Source organism: Myxocyprinus asiaticus, chromosome 30, assembly GCF_019703515.2.
Source record: "Myxocyprinus asiaticus isolate MX2 ecotype Aquarium Trade chromosome 30, UBuf_Myxa_2, whole genome shotgun sequence".
Lineage (NCBI taxonomy): Eukaryota > Metazoa > Chordata > Actinopteri > Cypriniformes > Catostomidae > Myxocyprinus > Myxocyprinus asiaticus.
This window is the reverse complement of record NC_059373.1, coordinates 44,019,244-44,040,988: the sequence shown is the minus strand read 5'-3', so window position 1 is coordinate 44,040,988 and position 21,745 is coordinate 44,019,244. Positions and strand designations below refer to the sequence as shown.

The following is a 21,745-nucleotide window of genomic DNA, read 5'->3' as shown; positions in this document are numbered from 1 at the left end:
TGACAGTATGCTCAGAACCATCGGCATGAATCTGTGTAAGCTTGGCCCCTATACCGTAGTCTAAGGCATCACAGGTTACTAATCTGTGCAATCTTGTGAACTGGGCTGTTCACAATGAGCGCCTACAATTGCTCAAAACTTTTCTGTGCCCTCACAGTCCAGCTGAAAACACCTTCTTTCTTTAGGCATGCCCTCATCGGCTCTACCTCCATAGAGTAGATTGGTACGAAATGTGAGTATCAGGATGTAAGTCCCAAGAATGAGCGTAGTTTGACAGAATCAGTGGGGGCTGGCGCTTTAAGAATAGCCTGAATGTGACCATCATCAGGGAGCAAGCCTTGCGCAGTAATGATGTGTCCCAAATAAGGAAGGCTTTTTCAGCTGAATTTACATTTTGCTCGATGGGAGGGTAGTGGATTCTTGAATTTGATGGAAAAGGTCGTTCAGAGCATGGTAATCGATACAGGGTCAGAGGCCACCGTCCTTTTTGGCCACAAAGAAGAAACTGGAAATGGCTGGGGAGAGTGAATGACGAATGTAGCATTGGTAAAGTGCTTTCATGATGTAGGCCTCCATCGCATGCTGTTCTGGAAGGGACAGTGGGTACATCTTCCCATGAGGAAGTGGAGCACTGGGTAACAGGTCGATGGCACAGTCCCATGAACGGTGAGGTGGAAATTGAGAGGCCTTTTGGGGACGAACACATTGGTGAATTCCTTGTAAACAGGTTTACCTCCTTGGCAATGGTAGGACTCTTGACAGTGGTGGTAAAGCACTGGATGGGCCTCTTCAGAGTAAAGATTTTAACGGTAGAGGGATGATGATACGGAATGCACAGGCAAGACAAAAAGCAAGAATCGCCCCAGGCACACACCTCTCTGTTAGTCCATGAGATACCTGGATTATGACGTACCAGACAGGGGAGCCCCAGGACTAATTAATATACCTGCTTACACATAGAGGAGAGAACAGTGTGGTCTAGATGAGACTCAACAAATACTGAGGGAAATAGGGGAGTGTATATGTAGTCCTTGATTACTTGATGGAAGACAGGTGAAACGGATTAGAATGCGGCTGATCTAGAGGGGTTGATGGCTGGAGTGGTGGAGACCGATGGAGGCATGATAGCGACAGTAACTTGTAAGCTTGCTTTCATATCTTATGTGTAGGTAGATAGTGTAGGCTCTTATATTATTACAATATTATTAACTGTTTGACCGAATACGAAACAATGACATGATATAAATGTCAGTAGTTATAGGTCTGTGTAAGCATTAAGAGTGTGCATTAAATATTGATGATATTACATTAAGTGGGTAATATCAAAACCAGTAGCGAATTTCTAACAAATTGGAAGGATCCAATCCACAAATTATGTGTATAAACTCAGAAAATTCCAGGAGATCAGCAGTTACATAAATACTCAAACCAGCCCATCTGGCACCAACAATCATCCATGCAATTATCTAATCAGCCAATCATGTGGCAGCAGTGCAGTGCATAAAATCATACAGATATGGGTCAGGAGCTTCAGTTAATGTTCACATCAACCATCAGAATGGGGAAAAATGTGATCTCAGTGATTTGGACCTTGGCATGATTGTTGGTGCCAGACGGGCTGGTTTGAATATTTCTGTAACTGCTGATCTCCTGGGATTTTCAAGCGCAACAGTCTCTAGAATTTACTCCGAATGGTGCCAAAACCAAAAAATATCCAGTGAGCGGCAATTCTGTGGACGGAAATGCCTTGTTGATGAGAGAGGTCAACAGAGAATGGCCAGACTGGTTCAAACTGACAAAGTCTACGGTAACTCAGATAACCGCTCTGTTCAATTGTGGTGAGAAGAATAGCATTTCAGAATGCTATTCTGAGATGCAGGTTGGCGCTGTTTTGGCGGCACGAGGGGGACCTACACAATATTAGGCAGGTGGTTTTAATGTTGTGGCTGATTGGTGTAGATGGATTATAGCATGACAGAAGGTCACTTAAGTACTGAGGAGTTAGACCATGTTCAAATTTCTTGGTTATATTCAGCACTCTAGCTGCTGCATTTTGAACCAACTGAAGCTTATTTATTGAACCTGCAGAACATCCTCCCAGTAAAGTATTGCAATAATCTAGTCTTGAGGTCATGTATGCATTAATTAGTTTTTTGGCATCAGATACAGAGAGCATGTGTCGTAACTTAGCAATATTTCTAAGGTGGAAGAATGATATTCTGTAAAGATTGGAATTCTGATTTTCAAAGGACAGATTGTGATCAAACATAACACCGAGTTCTTAACTGTAGAAGATGATGTAACAGTACATCAACCGAGAGTTAAATTATATTCTAGTGTCTTACTTCTAGCAGTTTTTGGTCCAATAATTAATAACCCTGTTTTGTCAGAATTGAGCAGAAGAAAATTTTATGCCATCCAGTCTTTGATATCATTGATACACTCAGCTAACTTGGAAAATTGGTCACACGAGTTCCAGCAGTCACTACTAGATTAACCTCACGTGCTGGTTCTCCTGTTTTGCTGTAATTAGTGGAGAACTCACCTGCAAGCCATTACAGAAGATTGGTTGTGTTATTTAAACAGTGCTCACCCTGAGTTCTGTGCTCATTCATGAGTTTTGTCTCCACTCTCTCTCCAGTTTGGATTACTCTCTTGTGGATTGCCTATTGTATTTCTAACACTTTGAACTGTGCTTGCTTTGGACCCTTAGACTTTTCTATGTTCATATGAATTCTTACCTCATGAGTCTCTACTTCAAGTTCTACATTAGATTATGAAATGTCTTCTATTTCCCTGTGCACTTTGAAACCCTACTTAACTTATTGTCATTTGAATGCTATTAATGTTTTGTCACATTATCTTTAAAGATTTGTTCAATAAACTCTTATAACCTTGCACTTGTGCTCAGTTCACACATGACAAAATTGTGAGATCTCATCAAGTCTCAAGGAAATACAAAACTGAGTATCGTTGTCATAACTGTGAAAACTGATTCCATGGTTCCTGATAATGTCTCCCAGGGGAAGCATATATAAGGAGAAAAGCAGGGGACCTAAGACTGAGCCCTGTGGCACTCCGTACTTCTATTTGATCTGAAAACTTCTTGTTTACACAAACAGAGTGTTAGCCGTCAGATAAATAGGATATCAGACCACAACAGAGAAGAGAATGAGACTTGTTTCTTTGCGTTGTGGGTGGTTTAGTTTGTAAAAGCAGGAGCACAAGCTTCAGGAGCCGACAAAGCCAAATTATAAACAAAACCCCAGCTTACTCGTCCCCTAACTTACCGAACAAATAAACACAAAAGTAAATACACAGAACTTCCCAAATGTACAAAAATATAACAAGATATACACAGCGCTTCGGTTAACAAAACCAAAGGAGATGGCAAAAGTTGTAATCACAAAGTACTAGCAAAAGTCAAAAAACAACTGGCAAATAAAACTAAATTGGCAGTAGGACAAGCACACATGAGATGCAATCGAGAACAAAGTCTGTCACTGAGTGTTAAGGTGCATCTTTTAAAGGACAGCTGACTTTTGTAGTATCAGTCAGGAGAGTACAGGTGACACCAATCAGAACAGCTACGCACCTGCAAACAAAGACACAGACAGACACAGAGACAACAACATAACACAATACGACTGAAGTCGTAACAGCTCCACCATTAATAACAAACCTCAAATAATAAGTTATGCATTTAATCGAGACATTGAATCAGCAATATTGTTATCAGTACCTTTTTTGTGCATTATCTTCAGATTAAAGCTTGACAAATGAGAGACCAGCGCATTAGTCTATGGTTTGAGTTGCACATTTGTTGTAAAAAAAACAAGTGGGTTATGGTCAGTGAAAACATGAATGGGCTGTGAACTGGATCCAAGATAAACTTTAAAATGTTGTAGGGCAAGTAAAAGAGCAAGGGCTTCTTTCTCTAATGGTACTGTAATTTACATGATGAGGGTTGCTCATCTTCTTGGAGCAACACTGCACCAGCTCCGGTACCGCTGGCATCTACTTCAAGTTTAAATGATTTACTGAAATCGGGAGCAATCAAAACTAGATCACTACAAAGCAAAGTCTTTAGAGCATCAAATGCAGACTGACAAGGGAAATTTCAAACAAAAGGTACAGAATCACGAAAGAGGTTGGTAAGTTGTTTCGCAACATCTGAAAAATTCCGACAGAAACTTCTATAGTATCCAGACATACCTAAGAAGTCTCTGAGCTCACGTTTTGTCTTGGGTGCAATATAGGCCTTAATAGCCTGGACTTTGGCATCCAGTCGGCAAACTGTTCCCTGACCAACTTGATAGGTTACGGTTGTATGGCCAAATTCACATTTGGCAAGGTTAAGAGTAAGACAAACACTCTGAAAATGACTAAATACGATGTCTAAGGTCTGAAGATTATCTTTCCAAGTGTCCGAAAAACACACCACATCATCAAGATATGTTTCACATTACTTACATCAGCAAGAACATGACTCAATCTCTGCAAAGTAGCTGAAGCATTTCTTAATCCAAAGGCCATAACTTTGTACTGTAGGACTGTATCTAGGGTGGCAAAAGCAGATATTTATGAAGCACGGTCAGTGAGGGGGAACTTGCCAGTAGCCTTTAAGCAACCTACAAACTTAGCACTACCAGTTCTATCGATACAGCCTTCCATCCTGGGAAGAGGGAAAGAGTCAGCTTTGGTTAGAGCATTCACTCTTCTGTAATCAGTACAGAAGCGGAACGTACTATCAGGCTTGGGAACTAACAAACAAGGTGAACACCATGGATTGGAACTGGGTACAGCGAGACCCTGGTTAACTAGGTATTGGGTTTCTTGTTTCATAATTGCACGTTTAGTCGTATTAACTCTGTTGGCATTTTGTTTGACTGGAATATTCTCACCTACATTTATGTCATGTTTTAGGACATTTGTCCTGGAGGGAACATCAGAAAAAAGTGCTGGACACCTTTCAACTAGACTTAAGATGTCAGTCCGAGCTGAGACTGGCAAATGAGTCAGCATAGAGGGGAGAGCTAAAAGAGTTTCAGTGTTGGGTAAACAAGCACAGAGGAAGTAGACATCACTTGAATTTAGACCATCCATCTCTGGGGAGTACTCAGAAGGGGACATATTGACCGAGACTCCAGCTGCTGATGAGACTGAGGAGGACAGGGGCGTTCTCTAGAATCAGGGCCAGACACATAGAGTTTTAGCATATTAACATGACAAACACGTGACTTTCTCTTCCTTTCAGGAGTCTTAACAACATAATCAGTCTCACTCAATATTTTTTTCAATTACGTAAGGCCCTGAAAACTTGGCCTAAAGAGCTGAACCAGGCAAAGTTAACAATACAAGAACCTCATCTCCTTCTTTAAAAGAGTGCTGGGTAGACTTTGTCATACTGAACTTTCATACGAGTTTGAAATGATGCTAATGCCTGCCTTGCTAAGTCCCAGACAGAATGCAAGCCGTCATGAAAAGAGCTCACATGATCCAAGATACACTTAGAAGGGGAAAGAGACTGATCTAAGGAGAGCAGCTGTTCCTGCAGAATTTGTAATGAGCCATGGATAGAACGACTGAAGACTAATTTTCGAGGGACTAAAACCAAGTGACTCCTGGACTGTGTTACAGATAGCAAACAAGAGAAGAGGAATGTCTTCATCCTAATCCTTTTCACAATCTGTGCAGTAGATCCTAAGCATAGTTTTGAGGGTCTGATGAAACCTCTCTATCGCACCTTGTGACTGTGGATGATATGCGCTTGATACTTGGTGTTTGATATTCAGCTGTTTCATCACCTTGCCAAAAACTCTTGACATAAAATTGGATCCTTGATCTGATTGGCAACCTGAAAGTGGTACAGAATTTAATGATCTCTTTCACAATGCCAGGTGCTTTGTGTGAACGCAACGGTATGGCCACAGGATACCTGGTGGCTGTACACATAAGTGTCAATAGATATGAATGACCTGACTTGGTTCTTGGAAGAGGCCCAACTCCATGTAGGGCTTTACTGGTTGTTTAGATCAGTGTTACTATCAAAAATAATTAATAATTATTTCTTTAGTTATTAATTACTATTTAAATTAATTAATTGAATCTAACTCATTATAACCTCATATGGGGCTTCAGTAAATGTAGTGCGCTACGTTTAGGAGCGGGTTTGGTTATTAGCAATAATTAATAATTATCAAAGCTAATTATTAATTATTAAAATCAACAGAACATTGATGAGAATCAATGTTAGCTTTTTTAATCCTTTAAATCAACAATTATCAAAGATAATCATTAATTGTTAACGTCGATGAAACATTAATTAAAATTAACACTGGCTTATTGATCATTCAATTTCAACAATCATCAAAGATAATTATCAATTATCAAAAATCAACAGAATATTAATAAGGATTAACATTGACGGGGCACCACCCTGGAATCATGGACTAATAACCAGATAGTATAACAGTCTCAATATTAGATTGTTTTCTTAGGAAAATCGACATCCGAAGAATATCGATTTTCGGGAAAAAAAACAATGAATGAAGGCTTGAATCCGAGCACTGACATCCCATCAGCATAACACAAGCGTATGCAAAATAAACCAAAACACTTCTCTTTGTAATATAAACAAAGTTTATTTATGCAGTAATATCAATTAATAATTAATAGAATGCGGTCAATAAACTTCGAACTTCCAACTACAAACTAAACAGTGATATGATTAGATATGGAAATCAAAATAATCCTATAACACATGAGGGTGTGTGTGTGTGTGTGAGAGAGCGAGTGCGTTTGTGTGTGTGTGAGTGTAAGGAGGGATGCACACAAAATGGCGGACATGACTCTCGTGGAGAGTATGTCACGCGAGACTTCCGGCTAGGGAATATGGCCGCGAATGTGGGCGGAGAGAAACCAGTCAGTGACGTCTACCAGTTACCGCGTGTATCCGCTTGTACGATAGCTTAGGGACAAAGCTGAGCTTTAGCATGAAGCTATCTACGAGCCAAAAATGTGTGCCAGAATGTTTGTGAGGGGTCACGTGCGCGCGCGCGCGCGTGTGTGTGTGTGGTTAGTATGAGAGAGAGAGAGAGAGAGAATTAAGTGACGGCCCCAAAGCCGATTTCGCGATCGTGGGAGAGAAAGCAGCTGTTAGTTTATCACTCAAGAGACGCGGTGGATGGCTCGTAAAACAGTCCCGTGTTCTTTGATTCTTTAATGGATAAACTCAGTTTGCCGGTCTCACCCGTGATGGCGGAAATGCACAACAGCCCACTGTGGTTGGACCACAATACAGCAAATCAAATTCAAGATAATTAATACCCTGAGTATTAATAATGAGCGGACATGGCGGTCCGTAAACTGTACAAGCAAAAACCTTGAAACACAAGAATAACACACTATAATATTCTATCTCTGCCCAGACGTAAACCTCTTACTTGAATCGCATGAGGATGCAGAATGTGTGTTCATCCGTCCTTTAACTCAGACTCGGTTCCTCAAGGCTGGGGTGATGACGGGAGGCCGTTTCCTCGCTCTGTCGGCGGGCACGGCTGCTGATTCTCGGCGGGCTGGCGGAGAAATCAGAAATGTCGACTTGATTGAAGGTGGAAGAGAAATCTTTAATCTCGTCACTTCTGCAGGCAAACGGATGAAGATGCGGATTGCTCGGCGGTCTCCTTCAGATCCGTTAGAGTGTTCGGTTGAAAACAGAGTAATCTCAACTCGTCCAGCGAGATGGAGATTGTATGGCCACAGTTTCAAGTCGGATGTTACTTCCTTGTGTCACGAGACTGCACTTGAGAGCAGCGATGAGCTGCATCTACCCACTGCAAGCAAAGTTGCTGGAAGCAAATCCTGGAAGCATTTCAGAGGTATTTCTACTCCTGATGATGTCATAGTTGAGGGACGTTCTGTTGTGTGCCTCATCCAATAGGAGTTGAGAGTTCGATCCTTTAGTGAGCAAGGCTTCATGGGATTTGTAGTCTGTTTTGGACTCCCTTTGTTTGATTTTGGCGCGGTTTTTATCAGTAAGATTTACGACTTGGTATGTGGGGGCTGAGTTAGGTTTTACGACTGTGTTAGGCCTGCCTTTGTCTTCTATCTGAATACATGAGGCCCAACAACCATCAATCAGGATCCATTCAAAAGGTTTACCCAAAACTGGAATGGGTTTCACAGGGACACAAGGAATAACCTGATTAGGTTTCCCTGCAACCTGGCACACATGACAGGAGCGGCAGTATTGGGTCACATCGGATTTCACTACAGGCCAAAAGAAGTGTTTCAAAAGTTGGTTATACGTTTTCCTAGCTCCAACGTGACCAGAAAGTTCATGGTCATGGGCTATACTCAAAACATGCTCTCAGTAGACTTTTGGAATGACTACTTGGAAAAACTGAGCTCCACTCACTTTATGAAGTGTCTGGAGTCTTACTTACGCATCAATACACCTTCATCAAAAAAATAAGCAACAGGGTGTTTGGCCAGGTCTGACTTACCAATAGCAGAAAAAATGCATAAAGAAAGTATTGACATCAAGTTGTGCAGCTGCCAACTGTGTCCTGCCAAAAGGTAAATCAAAGCTTGTATTAGCTACAGGGTTAGTTCTGCAAACATCAAGGGTATCAGAAATAACCTTGCTAGTTTCAACCACAGGAGTATCGGAACACATAAAAGAATTAGAAAGATCCACCATATTTTCTAATTTCTAAATCTTTGGCGATACACTTCAAGCATGAGCTCATATGCTCGTAGCACTGCAGCTTTTATAACTTCTAATCTAAACTTTGCTCTAGCTCTGAGCTTTCCCAACGAGCTTGCATCTAAACATCTTTCGCCACTGTAACATGGAAGCAATACGTTCAAACATAGGGAAATACATATTAACTTCACTCTCTATAAACAAAGGAACTAATGAAATTTGCAGACCAATATCAAAATCAGAAGGACTTACTTGTGAAATGCACTGAGGTGCAGGAGCAGAGATGGGAAAGGAAATGCTGACAGGTGACGGCGCAGGAGTAACAGCTCCAGAAATGTTGGGAGGTGGAGGGCGAACAGGAGGCCTTGCTTTCAACTCAAGTTCCAACTATTTAAATCAGACATCTCTCTTGGTTTCAAGCTCAACCACTCGGACATGCAACAGCTGACTCTGATACTGTTGTCTGCTCAACTCAAGTTCCAGCTCCTTCAACCTTACAGCCAGCAATGGATCGAGCGGTGGAGGTGGATCAACAGGATCTATGCTAATCGGGTCCTCGGTTTGGGTTGTGTCTTCTCCATTCCATCACCCTCGGATGCTGCTACCACAACTGCAACACCTGCAACCTCACCTTCCTTCCTCTTCTGTATTACTAATTTAGTGTACAGAGTGTCCTTAATTTGCCATTTTACTGCACTTCAGGGTGCAGATATGTAAAATATCTGGTAAAAAATCTGCTATAACAAGTAGATCATCTTTACTGCATTTTTCAAACTGTTCTAATGTGGGATCAATTGTAAACTTATCAAGATGTCAGGCTGTAACAGAATGAGAAGAGAATGAGACTTGTTTCTTTATGTTGTGGGTGGTTTAGTTTGTAAAAGCGGGAGCACAAGCTTCTACAGGATAATTAGCTAACTCTCCAGGATCAAGCTGTGGTTTCTTGATATGCAGTTTAACCTTTTCATGAGTAGGGTCTAAATTCCTCTGCAGTGCCCCCTGGAGTCAGTTACTTTTGCATGTGACACTGCACAGCCGGAAGAGGGGGGCAGAGTGTAGAGGAGTATTTTTTATTTATTTTTTTCATTATTTTATTTACATTTTTTATTTCTTGTCATAAAACAACTGTATATAATATAGTAAACATGTGAACAAATGGGTTATGTCTGCAGTACTGTTTTTGTTTTATTTAGTTTTTTATAGCTGTAAAAACAAATGAACAAATAATATCAGCAGTCTGGTTTGCCTACACACTGTTTGACATCTCAGACATTGAGTGTGTGTGTGTGTGTGTATGTGTGACAAGCGCTAATGTAAACAGACTTGGCTGCTGTGTTCTCTTTCAGAAAACAAACGTATTATATGCCTGAAAAGACTGTTTGAGTTGCTGTTTGTGTTAAAGAAAACCGCAGCTGCACGTAATCAGCAGACGTGGCTGCGTGCATGGGAAGATTGCGTTTATATGATGGCTGTGCATATACAAGCTGTGAACTGTTATCGTGGTACTTTGGTGACAGTTTGGCTGTTTGTTACATAGAATAAACATATGTGCTTGAAAAGACTCTTTAAGTAGCTGTTTGTTTTACGAATGACATAAAAAATTAAAATTTGTCTCATCATTTACTCACCCTTATGCCATCCCAGATATGTATAATTTTCTTTCATCTGCTGAACTCAAATGAAGATTTTTAGAAGAATATCTCAGCTCTTTTGGTCTATACAATGCAAGTGAATTGGTGCCAAAATTTTGAAGCTCCAAAAATCACATACGTCAGCATAAACGTAATCTATAAGACTCCAGTGGTTAAATCAATATATTCATAAGCTATATGATAGGTGTGGGTGAGAAACATATCACTTTCACATTCTTCTTCCTGTGTTTTTGGTGATTCACATTCTTCATGCATATGCCACTTACTGGATAGGGAGAAGAAAAAAGTACTTAAATATTGATCTGTTTCTCACCCACGCCTTTCATGTTGCTTCATAAAATATGGATTAAACCACTGGAGTCATATGGATTACTTTTATGATGCCTTTATGTGCTTTTTGGAGTGTAACATTTTTGGCACCCATTAATTTACATTGTATGGACCTACAGAGCTGAGATATTTTCTAAAAATCATATCATGTGTTCTGCAGAGGAAAGAAAGTCATACACATCTGGGATGTCATTAGGGTGAGTAAATGATGAGAGAATTTTCATTTTTTGGTGAACTAAACTTTTAATGTCTTCTATAGCGACACGATCACTTTTGGTGCAAAAAAGATAAATGGTGAAGTACTTTTTTTTTTTTAACTCTAAATCATGCTTCCGGTCAGAAGCGGTATGCGCGTGACGTAATCGCATTGGCATTTGAAACAAGCAAGAACCGACACATGTGCGTCACAGCCAGAAGAGCAGCGCTGAACGCTATACAGAAGCTTCGTTGATTTTAGTTTAGATATGTATTTATCTGTTTCTTTATCTGGTGCATTTGTGTGCTTATCCTGGATGTCTCAACTGTGAAGAGAACATGAAATTAGGGCAACGGTAATTCGTCACATGAGAGACCACGTGATCTCCACCCTATTGTGAAGCTTACTGGAAGCGTTGGATTATAGTTAAAAAATACTTAAATATTGATCTTTTTTCGCACCAAAAGCGATTGTGTTGCTTTAGAAGACATTAATTTAACAGCTGGTGACGTATGGATGAAGTTTATGATGACTGTCTGTGATTTTTGGAGCTTCAAAAGAGAAATCGCCATCCACTTGCATTTTAAGGACCTACTGAGCTAAGATATTGTTCTAATTTTCTTAAAATATGTTCTGGTGAAGAAATAAAGACATACACACCTGGAATATCATGAGGGTGAGTAAATATTATTAATGAATTTTCATTTTTTGGGTGAACTATCTCTTTAATGTGTGCCTTTGGCCCCATTCTATCCTATGCATAATTAAAACCAGTGTGCTTTGGCATTGTGGCTAATGTAATCGTCCAGGTTTTCATTGCTTACAGAATATTTGCATACTGTGCACAACATTCTGCATAGGCTACCACAGAAATAGTGTGAAGCAGTAGCATGGTGATATGTTATTGGAAACATAGCCACTGAAATAAAGATAAGGAATGCAACTTGATCATAATGCTTGCTTAACGTAAGAGGGACTGTGGAGGAAAAATAAAAGAAAGGGACAAGATAAAAAAATAAAAATACCATTTCAGTAAAACAGAAAAGGCTATTTATGAATGACGTCTTCTACTAAAAAATATGTAGCCTAGTTTCCGATCACGAGTGAAGTACATAGGCTACTAGTGCGCAGTAGAAGTTAGTACACATACGGCAGCATGCTTTTTAGGGCCTCGCACACATACATGTTTGTAGAGTTTTGCGCACATACACGAAAGAATACGGCAGTACGTTAGCACTGCACACGTGTTCAATTGACCACTGCACACGTGTTTTATTAGCCATTCCACACCCGAGCGTGCGTGCTAGATTTCACGAAGTTCAGCCGAACTTTGACGACTGCTCATCGAGGTGGGACACTTCAGCTGCTAGCAGTAGAGCGTCAACCTGTTTATTTTCGTCCAGAACTAAACTCGTTATCTTATTGCGCTAAGATTGATGAGGACTCGGAGTCTGCGCGACGTGCAAACTTGCACAAACTTCAGTACGACTTTGCAAGTGCAGTGTGAGCAACAAACAGCTTATAGTAATGATTTTAGAGAAAATACCCACCAGAACATGCTCTTTCTTCATACTCAGGGTAAATGATGTACTTCATGTGCATTTACTGTAAACAACGCTTAAAAAGTTTATACTAAGTGACGCTTTTAAATTGTAAAACAATGTACAGATGCAAACTGCTCTCTGAATCTCACTCGACGTGTAAAGTACAGTTAACTTGCATAAGTTGTATGTGAAGTGACTGTTTAGCGCATGTTTGAAGTCAAAACTTATGAGTCATGCTGTGATGTTCCTCAGGTGGCGAGACAGGCCCACTCATCCTCCTCGGTGCCGCCGCAGCCCGTTCCTCCGCTCGGGCAGACTCTGCAGCGTTATCTGCGGGCTCTGGAGCCGCTCTTACCGGACGATGAGCTCGAACACACACGCAGGATCGTGCAGAAGTTCGGGTGCCCCGGAGGTCTTGGCGAAAAAATGCAGAGAGAACTCACTAAACGAGCGAAGCATTCACATAACTGGGTTAGTTGAGCACTACACACCACCACCAACACAAAGTACCGAGGTAATCCCATGGTATTCTGAGACGTACCCCGGAGTACCATGTAAATACCCCGATAAATAAATATGGCAATCTTTCAGTACTATAGCATATATCAAAATACCACGGTAATGCAATCTTTTTGGACATTTCCTTTAATTGGAAAACAGAAATCTGATATATAGCCAGATATATTTTCATATATGAATATATACAAAATTATAGTTAATATATTTGAGAATATACTGTATGTAAATATTCAAAATCCACTAGTATTTGGGGAAATACACCAATCAGCCACAACATTAAAACCACCTGCCTAATATTGTGTAGTTCCCCCTCCTGCTGCCAAATACAGTGCCAACCCGCATTTCACAATAGCATTCTGAGATGATATTCTTCTCACCACAATTGTACAGAGCGATTATCTGAGTTACCATAGACTTTGTCAGTTTGAACCAGTCTAGCCATTCTCTGTTGACCTCTCTCATCAACAAGGCGTTTCCATCCGCAGAACTGCCACTCACTGGATGTTTTTTGTTTTTGGCACCATTCGGAGTAAATTCTAGAGACTGTTGTGTGTGAAAATCCCATGAGATCAGCAGTTACAGAAATACTCAAACCAGCCCTTTAAATTGTTTACACTTTTTCAATTCTGCCCACAAATTTTCTATCAGATTGAGGTCAAGGCTTTGTAATGGCCACTCCAATACCTTGACTTTATTGTCCTTAAGCCATTTTGCCACAACTTTGGATGTATGCTTGGGGTAATTGTCCATTTGGAAGACCCATTTGCGACTGAGCTTTAACTTCCTGGCTGATGTCTTGAGATGTTGCTTCAATATATCCACATAATTTTCTTTCCTCATGATGCCATCTATTTTGTGAAGTGCACCAGTCCCTTCTGCAGGAGAGCACCCCCACAACATGATGCTGCCACCCCCATGCTTCACGGTTGGGATGGTGTTCTTTGGTTTGCAAGCCTCACCCTTTTTCCTCCAAACATAACAATGGTCATTATGGCCAAACAGTTCAGTTTTTGTATCATCAGACCAGAGGACATTTCTCCAAAAAGTAACATCTTTGTCCCCATGTGCACTTGCAAACTGTAGTCTGTCTTTTTAATGGTGGTTTTGGAGCAGTGGCTTCCTTGCTGAGCAGCCTTTCAAGTTATGTCGATATAGGACTCGTTTTACTGTGGATATAGATACTTGTCTGCCTATTTCCTTCACAAGGTCCTTTGCTGTTGTTCTGGGATTGTTTTGTACTTTTCACAACAAACTACTCTCATCTCTAGGAGACAGAATGCATCTCCTTCATGAGTGGTATGATGGCTGTGTGGTCCCATGGTATTTATACTTGCATACTATTGTTTGTACAAATGAAAGTGGTACCACAAAAATTGCTCCAAAGGATGATCCAGTCTTGTGGAGGTCTACAAATGTTTTTTTTTTTTTCTGAGGTCTTGGCTGATTTCTTTTGATTTTCCCATGATGTCAAGCAAAGAGGCACTGAGTGTGAAGGTAGGCCTTAAAATATATCCACAGGTACACCTCCAATTGACTCCAATTAGCCTATCAGAAGCTAATTGCCTAAACATTTTCTGGAATTTTCCAAGCTGCTTAAAGGCACAGTTAACTTAGTGTATGTAAACTTCTGACCCACTGGAATTGTGATATAGTCAATTAAATGTGAAACAGTCTGTCTGTAAACAATTTTAGGAAGAATTACTCGTGTCATGCACAAAGTAGATGTCCTAAATGACCAAAACTATAGCTTGCTAATATGAAATTTGTGGAGTGGTTCAAAAATTAGTTTTAATGACTTCAACCTAATAAAGTGTATGTAAACTTCTGACTTTAACTGTATTTCCATATATAACATTTCTGGAAATACCATGGCGCTTAAATATGGTATTTATTCAGTATCAAGGTATATATCAAAGTATTGTGGTATTACCATATGATGCCAATACTGTACCATGGTCAGCCACAGTGCTATTTGTAAGGGGCATGTTGATACTGTTTACAGTAACACTTTGAAATGTCATATAATAACCATGGGTTATATTGGTCCAGAAAGAACCTAGGAGCTCTGCTTTAAATTCTTAAATCAGACTGTCAAGATCAACAAGCCTTTTAGAAGTATAATGTTTATTTTTGTTTATATGTGCTTGTTTACTCTTCATTTACTCATTATTTGATATGTGGATATGTCCAGACAGAAAAAAACTATTAAGTGTTAGTTGGAGTAAAAGAGTGCGGGCTTAACATGTGCAGTTGTTGGCTGTCACAACTCGAAGATGTTTATGATATCAATGTAACTAACCTCGGTTCATAGTTTTACATCATCCACCCACTCCTTTGACAGGTGAGGCGCTGTCAAAATGGTCTTCTCAACTCTCTAAAGCAGTGGTTCCCAAACTTTTTACAGTGGTGTACCCCTCCAAACATTCAACATCCTTTCGCGTACCCCCCCTCTAACGCATAGATAACATTCACACAATGTATTTTGAAAAAATTTATATTTAACACAATTATCTTTGTAAAACAACTCCCTTATATTAAACAGGTTAGATTTGTACATGTTATATGAATCATATACATATTGAATAAATGACTTACCAATTGAGATGGGTATGCTAGATATGATATAACTGTATAACTTGAAAACTCCCCCTCATCGTGTCACGGTACGCAAGAATAGCGTTTGGTTCTGTGCCTGGAATTGTGCATCACTGCAGATAAGGTGTTGCCGGTCAACTTCGAGCATTGCGGTTATGTATCTGTGCAATTGCGTGGTCAGATCAAGGTGCTTTTTTATGTCACATTTGACAATTTAGCAAGGTTGAGCTCATTTGCTAAAAAACCATCATGCAACAATGGGAAAACAGGTCTCTAGCGTGCGAGCAAATGTGAGTGAAAATTACTGCATGTGAATGTGGAAAATTATTTGGCTGCACTGGATGTCTGACACCTGTCATCAAAGCTTATGAACTTATACCATCAGACTCAACTCCCTATGCATCTAACCTTAAATACAAATTACGTTTTAAACTGACAAACAAACTAAAATCATGGACGACTGACATGTGCGAGTCTGGTAAAACAGTGAAGTATTCATTTGATTTACTATCAATAAGCTATGTCACCTAGCAGTGTGCTGAGCTGGGGAAAAAAGATACTTGTGTGACGCATGAATAAAAGCATTTTTTACTGCAAAAGATAGGGTTATTACATTGAATATTTATCTGACCTTTATGACACAACCATTTTGGTGTTTCTACACTAGAGGGCACACAAAATTATTTTTGCCAGTGAGAAATACATGAACTGGGTTTGAATGTTATTTTAGATGTTGATGAAATTAAAAGAATGGTAAATCTCAATTTTATTCACGTACCCCCATTGTCACCTCGCGTACCCCAGTTTGGGAAACACTGCTTTAAAGTATCGACTCTATGGAGCCACTTGTTTTTTTACAACTTTTTACAAATTTAATACTCAACATTATATCACGCTATAAACATACGCCAATTAGGACTGGGTAAAAATATAGATTTTTCTCTATCGATTATTTAATCCCAAGATCAATGTTTTACTATATGCACAACTTTCCACAGTGCGAGTAAATCATTCACATATGAGGCAAAATATGTCTGGGATTAAATGTTCAGATTCACTCGGTGATTGAGGAGCATATTGGCTTAGAAGTTCAGCAGCGAGATCCTTTCACTGCGTGTAGAAAGTTTAAGTTTGTTTTAACTTATTTAAAGTGTCCAAAGACGAGATCCACACAATTCATTCATTTTACAATCTGTACTTTAGTCAGTCGTTGATTTAAAAAAAAAAAAAACATACGCATTTAATTCTAAACAAGAAAAGCATAGATGAGGTAAAGCAGTTGGAATCCACTCATTAATATACGCTCATACGCTTTACAGAACTGGCTGTTTTCTTAGAGACTGTACTGATTTTTGCACATCTTCTGCAAGTCAATGTAAATACTTAAGTCTAAAGAGTATATTTTATGCATTAAACAATACACTTTATTGATGGAATACATGGATTTGTACATTTTTAAAAAGCAAAAATGTGACAAATGATTGAAAATTAATTTGTAAAATTAATATTTACTAAATGTACCTAGTTAAAAGGTCCCCTGTATATTTAACAGCATTAGCCAGAAGATCATTTTTGTTATATGTAAGCAAAATGGATATTATAACTGAAGTATACCCATATGAATTAATATTGAATCAAAATTGGAATCAAATTGAATCGAGAGCTTGTGAATCTGAATCGAATCGAATTGGGAAATCTGTATCAATACCCAGCCCTGTCATTTAGAGTGAAAACACTGACGGCTGGAAAATGAAAATGGGCATCCGTTATAATCGTGGAACACTTCACGTTCAGAAAAGGTGGATATACCATCTAGCATATAAACAGGAAGGCTTTAAAACAGTAATTTAGTTGAGTGTGTTTGTGGTTTTAGGTGAACTTGAAGCATATGCTATTTTTAATTTGAGTTTCTGTGTGTGTGTCTTAACTTGTAGATCTCTGATTGGTGGGTGCAGTGGGCATATCTGGAGTGTAGGCAACCGCTGGCAGTGCACTCGAACCCGGCCATCTCTCTCCCCAAACGAGATTTCACTGACTGGAGAGGTCAACTAGTGTACGTGACACACACACACAAACACACACACACCCCCCATTGGTTTGTACCTTTCTGTTATATATATATATATATGTATGCATGCATGTATGTATGTATGTATGTATGTATGTATGTATGTATGTATGTATGTGTTTTCTACAGTGGTTCTCCTTTTGTCATTTCGAATTATTCTAAAATAATTTATTTACCAATAAATAATTATTCTGCACTCAGAATATTCAAGTATTTAATGAGACATGATTTCTGGTAGCATAGTCTAGAAAGTGTTGTGTGTTTGACAGATCTGATTAGGAAACTAATTACATTTTTTTATTTTTTTAGATTTGCATCAAAGCTAATTGCAGGAGTGTTAGACTTCAAAGCCAAAGTGGACAGGTTTGTTTTTTAATGACAGATTGATTCATTTATGTTCATTGAGTGTCTTTGCTAAATTAGTCGCTGACCTTTAACTCACACTTACAGTTGAAGTCAAAAGTTTACATACACCTTAGCCAAATACATTTAAACTCAGTTTTTCACAATTCCTGACATTTAATTGTAGAAAACATTCCCTGTCTTAGGTCAGTTAGGATCACTATTTTAAGAATGTGAAATGTCAGAATAATAGTAGAGAGAATGATTTATTTCAGCTTTTATTTCTTTCATCACATTCCCAATGGGTCAGAAGTTTACATACACTTTGTTAGTATTTGGTAGCATCGCCTTTAAATTGTTTAACTTGGGTCAAACTTTTTGGGTAGCCTTCCACAAGCTTCTCACAATAAGTTGCTGGAAATTTGGCCCATTCCTCCAGACAGAACTGGTGTAACTGTGTCAGGTTTGTAGGCCTCCTTGCTCGCATCAGCTTTTTCAGTTCTGCCCACAAATCTTCTATTGGATTGAGGTCAGGGCTTTGTGATGGCCACTCCAGTACCTTGACTTTGTTGTCCTTAAGCCATTTTGCCATAACTTTGGAGGTATGCTTGGGGTCTTTGTCTATTTGAAAGACCCATTTTTGACCGAAATTTAACTTCCTGGCTGATGTCTTGATGTTGCTTCAATGTATCCACATAATTTTCCTTCCGCATGATGCCGTCTATTTTGTGAAGTGCACCAGTCCCTCCTGCAGCAAAGCACCCCCACAACATGACGCTGCCACCTCCATGCTTCAAGGTTGGGTTGGTGTTCTTCGGCTTGCAAGCCTCACCGTTTTTCCTCCAAACATAACGATGTTCATTATGGCCACACAGTTCAATTTTTGTTTCATCAGACCAGAGGACATTTCTCCAAATATTAAGATCTTTGTTCCCATGCAGGGCTCCAGAAACTGAAACATTAAGGAGCCAAATGGCTGTTTTTAGTACCCAAATCACAGATTTTCTCAATTTAGTTTGCTGTTCAGACACAAGATAGAAAGCCAAAGAAAAGGAAGTCAGCTGATAACCCATTCAGCGAAGGTTTAATAAACAGTATAAATATTGAGAAGTTAAGTTTGCATTCCCTTTTGTCTCAAATGTTCACACCCCTTTCATAAATATATATTTTAAAATAGCACTGCTCTTCAGAATCTACATTACAGATATTTACATAAAGTATAGTTTGCATATAGTATGTTGTCGTCTTGAGCATCAATGAATGTTTGCACCTTGTGTAATAGTTGTGTGCAAATTCCTCAATTGTCCTAAGTGTCAAAAGCTTGATTTTTATATATATATATATATATATATATATATATATATATATATATATATATATATATATATTTTTTTTTTTCAGTTGTTTTGAGTAATATTTTTTATTGATTCATATATTAACATAAAAGTAAAAACAGAATCAATACTTAACCCCCTTTATTACCCACCCCTGTGTGAAACAATCTGTCTAAACAATTGTTGGAAAAATGTGTCATGCACAAAGTAAATATCTTGAACGACTTGCCAAAACTATAGTTTGCTAGTATGAAATCTGTGGAGTGGTTAAAAAATGAGTTTTAATGACTTCAACCTAAGTGTGTGTAAACTTCTGACTTCAACTGTATCTGCCAAACACAAGATTAATTTCATGCTGTTATTTCTAAATATATCGCACTGTTACTATCTGTAACTCAATATGATTCTCTTGTTTTCCTTTCTCTCTGTGTGACCTTTTGGATCTCTGTTTGTCTATCTTCGCTCCTGCAGTAGGAAGTTGGCAGTGGAGTACATGCGTGAACGCCCGTTATGTATGGAATTGTTTCCTCAGCTCTTCTCATCCTGTCGAATCCCAGGACCCAAACATGATCATGTGGTTCACTACGGTCGTCCTCGCCGCGGTCCGGCTCACATTACAGTGGTCAGGAATTACCAGGTGACACTAGTTTAAGGAAGATGATCTGATCAAAACAGTGATAAGCATGCTTCTACAACTTGGCCAAAAAAAAATCCTTCTACATATGATTTTATCACATTAATGGATCATTGTCAGGAAACGGTGCAATATATGCTAGAAAATTCCAACAAAAATGTTTTTTGTCATCAAGTGTTTCCTAAATTATAACACCCAATCCTCAAAATGATGTTACAGTCTAGAGCACCAATAATTATCTATCGTTCCCAACCCTGAGCCGAATCCTACAGCACTACATTATTTCAAGCCTGTCACGTGTTTTGTGACAACCCTGCTAAATTCAGAATGTTTTTGGTTTTAATGTCACAGGATTGAAGATCAGTGGAAAAAGTGTTAACTAGGAAATACAGTGCAATCAGAAAGTATTCAGATCCCTTCATATTTTTCACATTTTCTGTTGCAGCCTAATGCTAAAATGCTTTATAAAAAAACTATTTCACATCAATCTACACTCCATACCCTATAATGACAAAGCAAAAACCAGATTTTTGAGAACTTTCCAAAAGAAAAAAACTGAAATATCACATTGACATAAGTATTCAGACCCTATGCTATGTCACTTGAAATTTAGCTCAGGTGCATTCCATTTCTCTGGATCATCTTTAAGATGTTTCTACACTTTGATTGGAGTCCACCTGTGGCAAATTCATATACCATCCCAACGGTGTAACATGGTGGAGGTAGCATCATGCTGTGGGGGTGTTTTTTAGTGGTAGTGATTGGGGGACTGGTCAGGGTTGAAGGAAAGCTGAACGCCGTGAAATACAGAGATATCCTTAATGAAAACCTGGTCCAGATCGCTCAGGATCTCAGACTGTGCCGTAGGTTTACATTCCAACAGGACAATGACCCTAAGCACACAGCCAAGACAACGCAAGGGTGGCTTAGGGACAACTCTGTGAATGTCCTTGAGTGGCCCAGCCAGTGCCTGTACTTGAACCCAATCAAACATCTCTGGAGAGACCTGAAAATGGCTGTCCACCGACTGTCCCCTTCCAACCTAACAGAGCTTGAGAGGATCTGCAGAGAAGAATGGCAGAAAATCCCCAAATCCAGGTGTGCAAATCTTGTCGCATCATACCCAAATAGACTTGAGGCTGTAATCGCTGCCAAAGGTACTTCAGCTAAGTATTGAGTTAAGGGTCTGAATACTTAAGTCAATGTGATATTTCAGTTTTTTTCTTTTTAATACATTTGCAAAGTTATCAAAAATCAGGTTTTTGCTTTGTCATTGTGGGGTATGGAGTGTAGATGGATGTGAGGATTTTTCTTTTTTTTTTTTTTTTTAAGCATTTTAACTTAAGGCTGAAACATAAAACGTGAAAAAAATGAAGGGGTCTGAATTACTTTCTGAATACACTGTATCATTACACCACTCCACATTATATACAGAACTGTTGTTCTTTGAGCCAAAAACAATATTTAATATATTGAATTAAAAAATACTGGTAAGTTGAGCTTGACAAGGTCAATAGTAGTTTAAACATGATGAAATACTTATAAAGACTGTAAGAGCAACGGAACACTTTTTGAAACACGTGGTTACTCCCTGAGAATAATGTGTCAGAAAGATCAGACCGTTCTGTCTGGGGGAATTTGTGTGGGGAAATTTCTTTGCCACTGTCTATCAGATGAAATTCCTGATTGCGCAGATTCCCATTGAGATGACTTTCACCAGTGGAATTTCACGGTGCTAAGGTGAATGTGACAGAGTCTAAAGATACAAGGACACGCAACACAAAAGACGCCGTTTTCTGTGAATGAAACATTTACCTGTCT

The 21,745-nt window shown here is 39.1% G+C and overlaps 1 protein-coding gene across 3 annotated transcripts in view; it reads left to right on the top strand.

Annotated features, from left to right (window-relative positions):
* Positions 1 to 12,133: 12,133 nt before the first annotated feature.
* The window catches only part of cratb (carnitine O-acetyltransferase b), a 28,202-nt gene continuing 18,590 nt past the window's right edge, over positions 12,134 to 21,745 (top strand). The window contains exons 1-5 of one of the 3 annotated variants that reach the window (XM_051663794.1): positions 12,134 to 12,237; positions 12,685 to 12,903; positions 17,481 to 17,599; positions 17,924 to 17,977; positions 19,762 to 19,927. In XM_051663794.1, the coding sequence (XP_051519754.1) occupies positions 12,859 to 12,903; positions 17,481 to 17,599; positions 17,924 to 17,977; positions 19,762 to 19,927 (384 nt within the window). In that variant the 5' untranslated portion in view covers positions 12,134 to 12,237; positions 12,685 to 12,858. Of the gene's footprint in view, positions 12,467 to 12,684; positions 12,904 to 17,480; positions 17,600 to 17,923; positions 17,978 to 19,761; positions 19,928 to 21,745 lie in introns of all 3 variants that reach the window. The other 2 variants (XM_051663792.1, XM_051663793.1) reach the window with 2 other exon arrangements.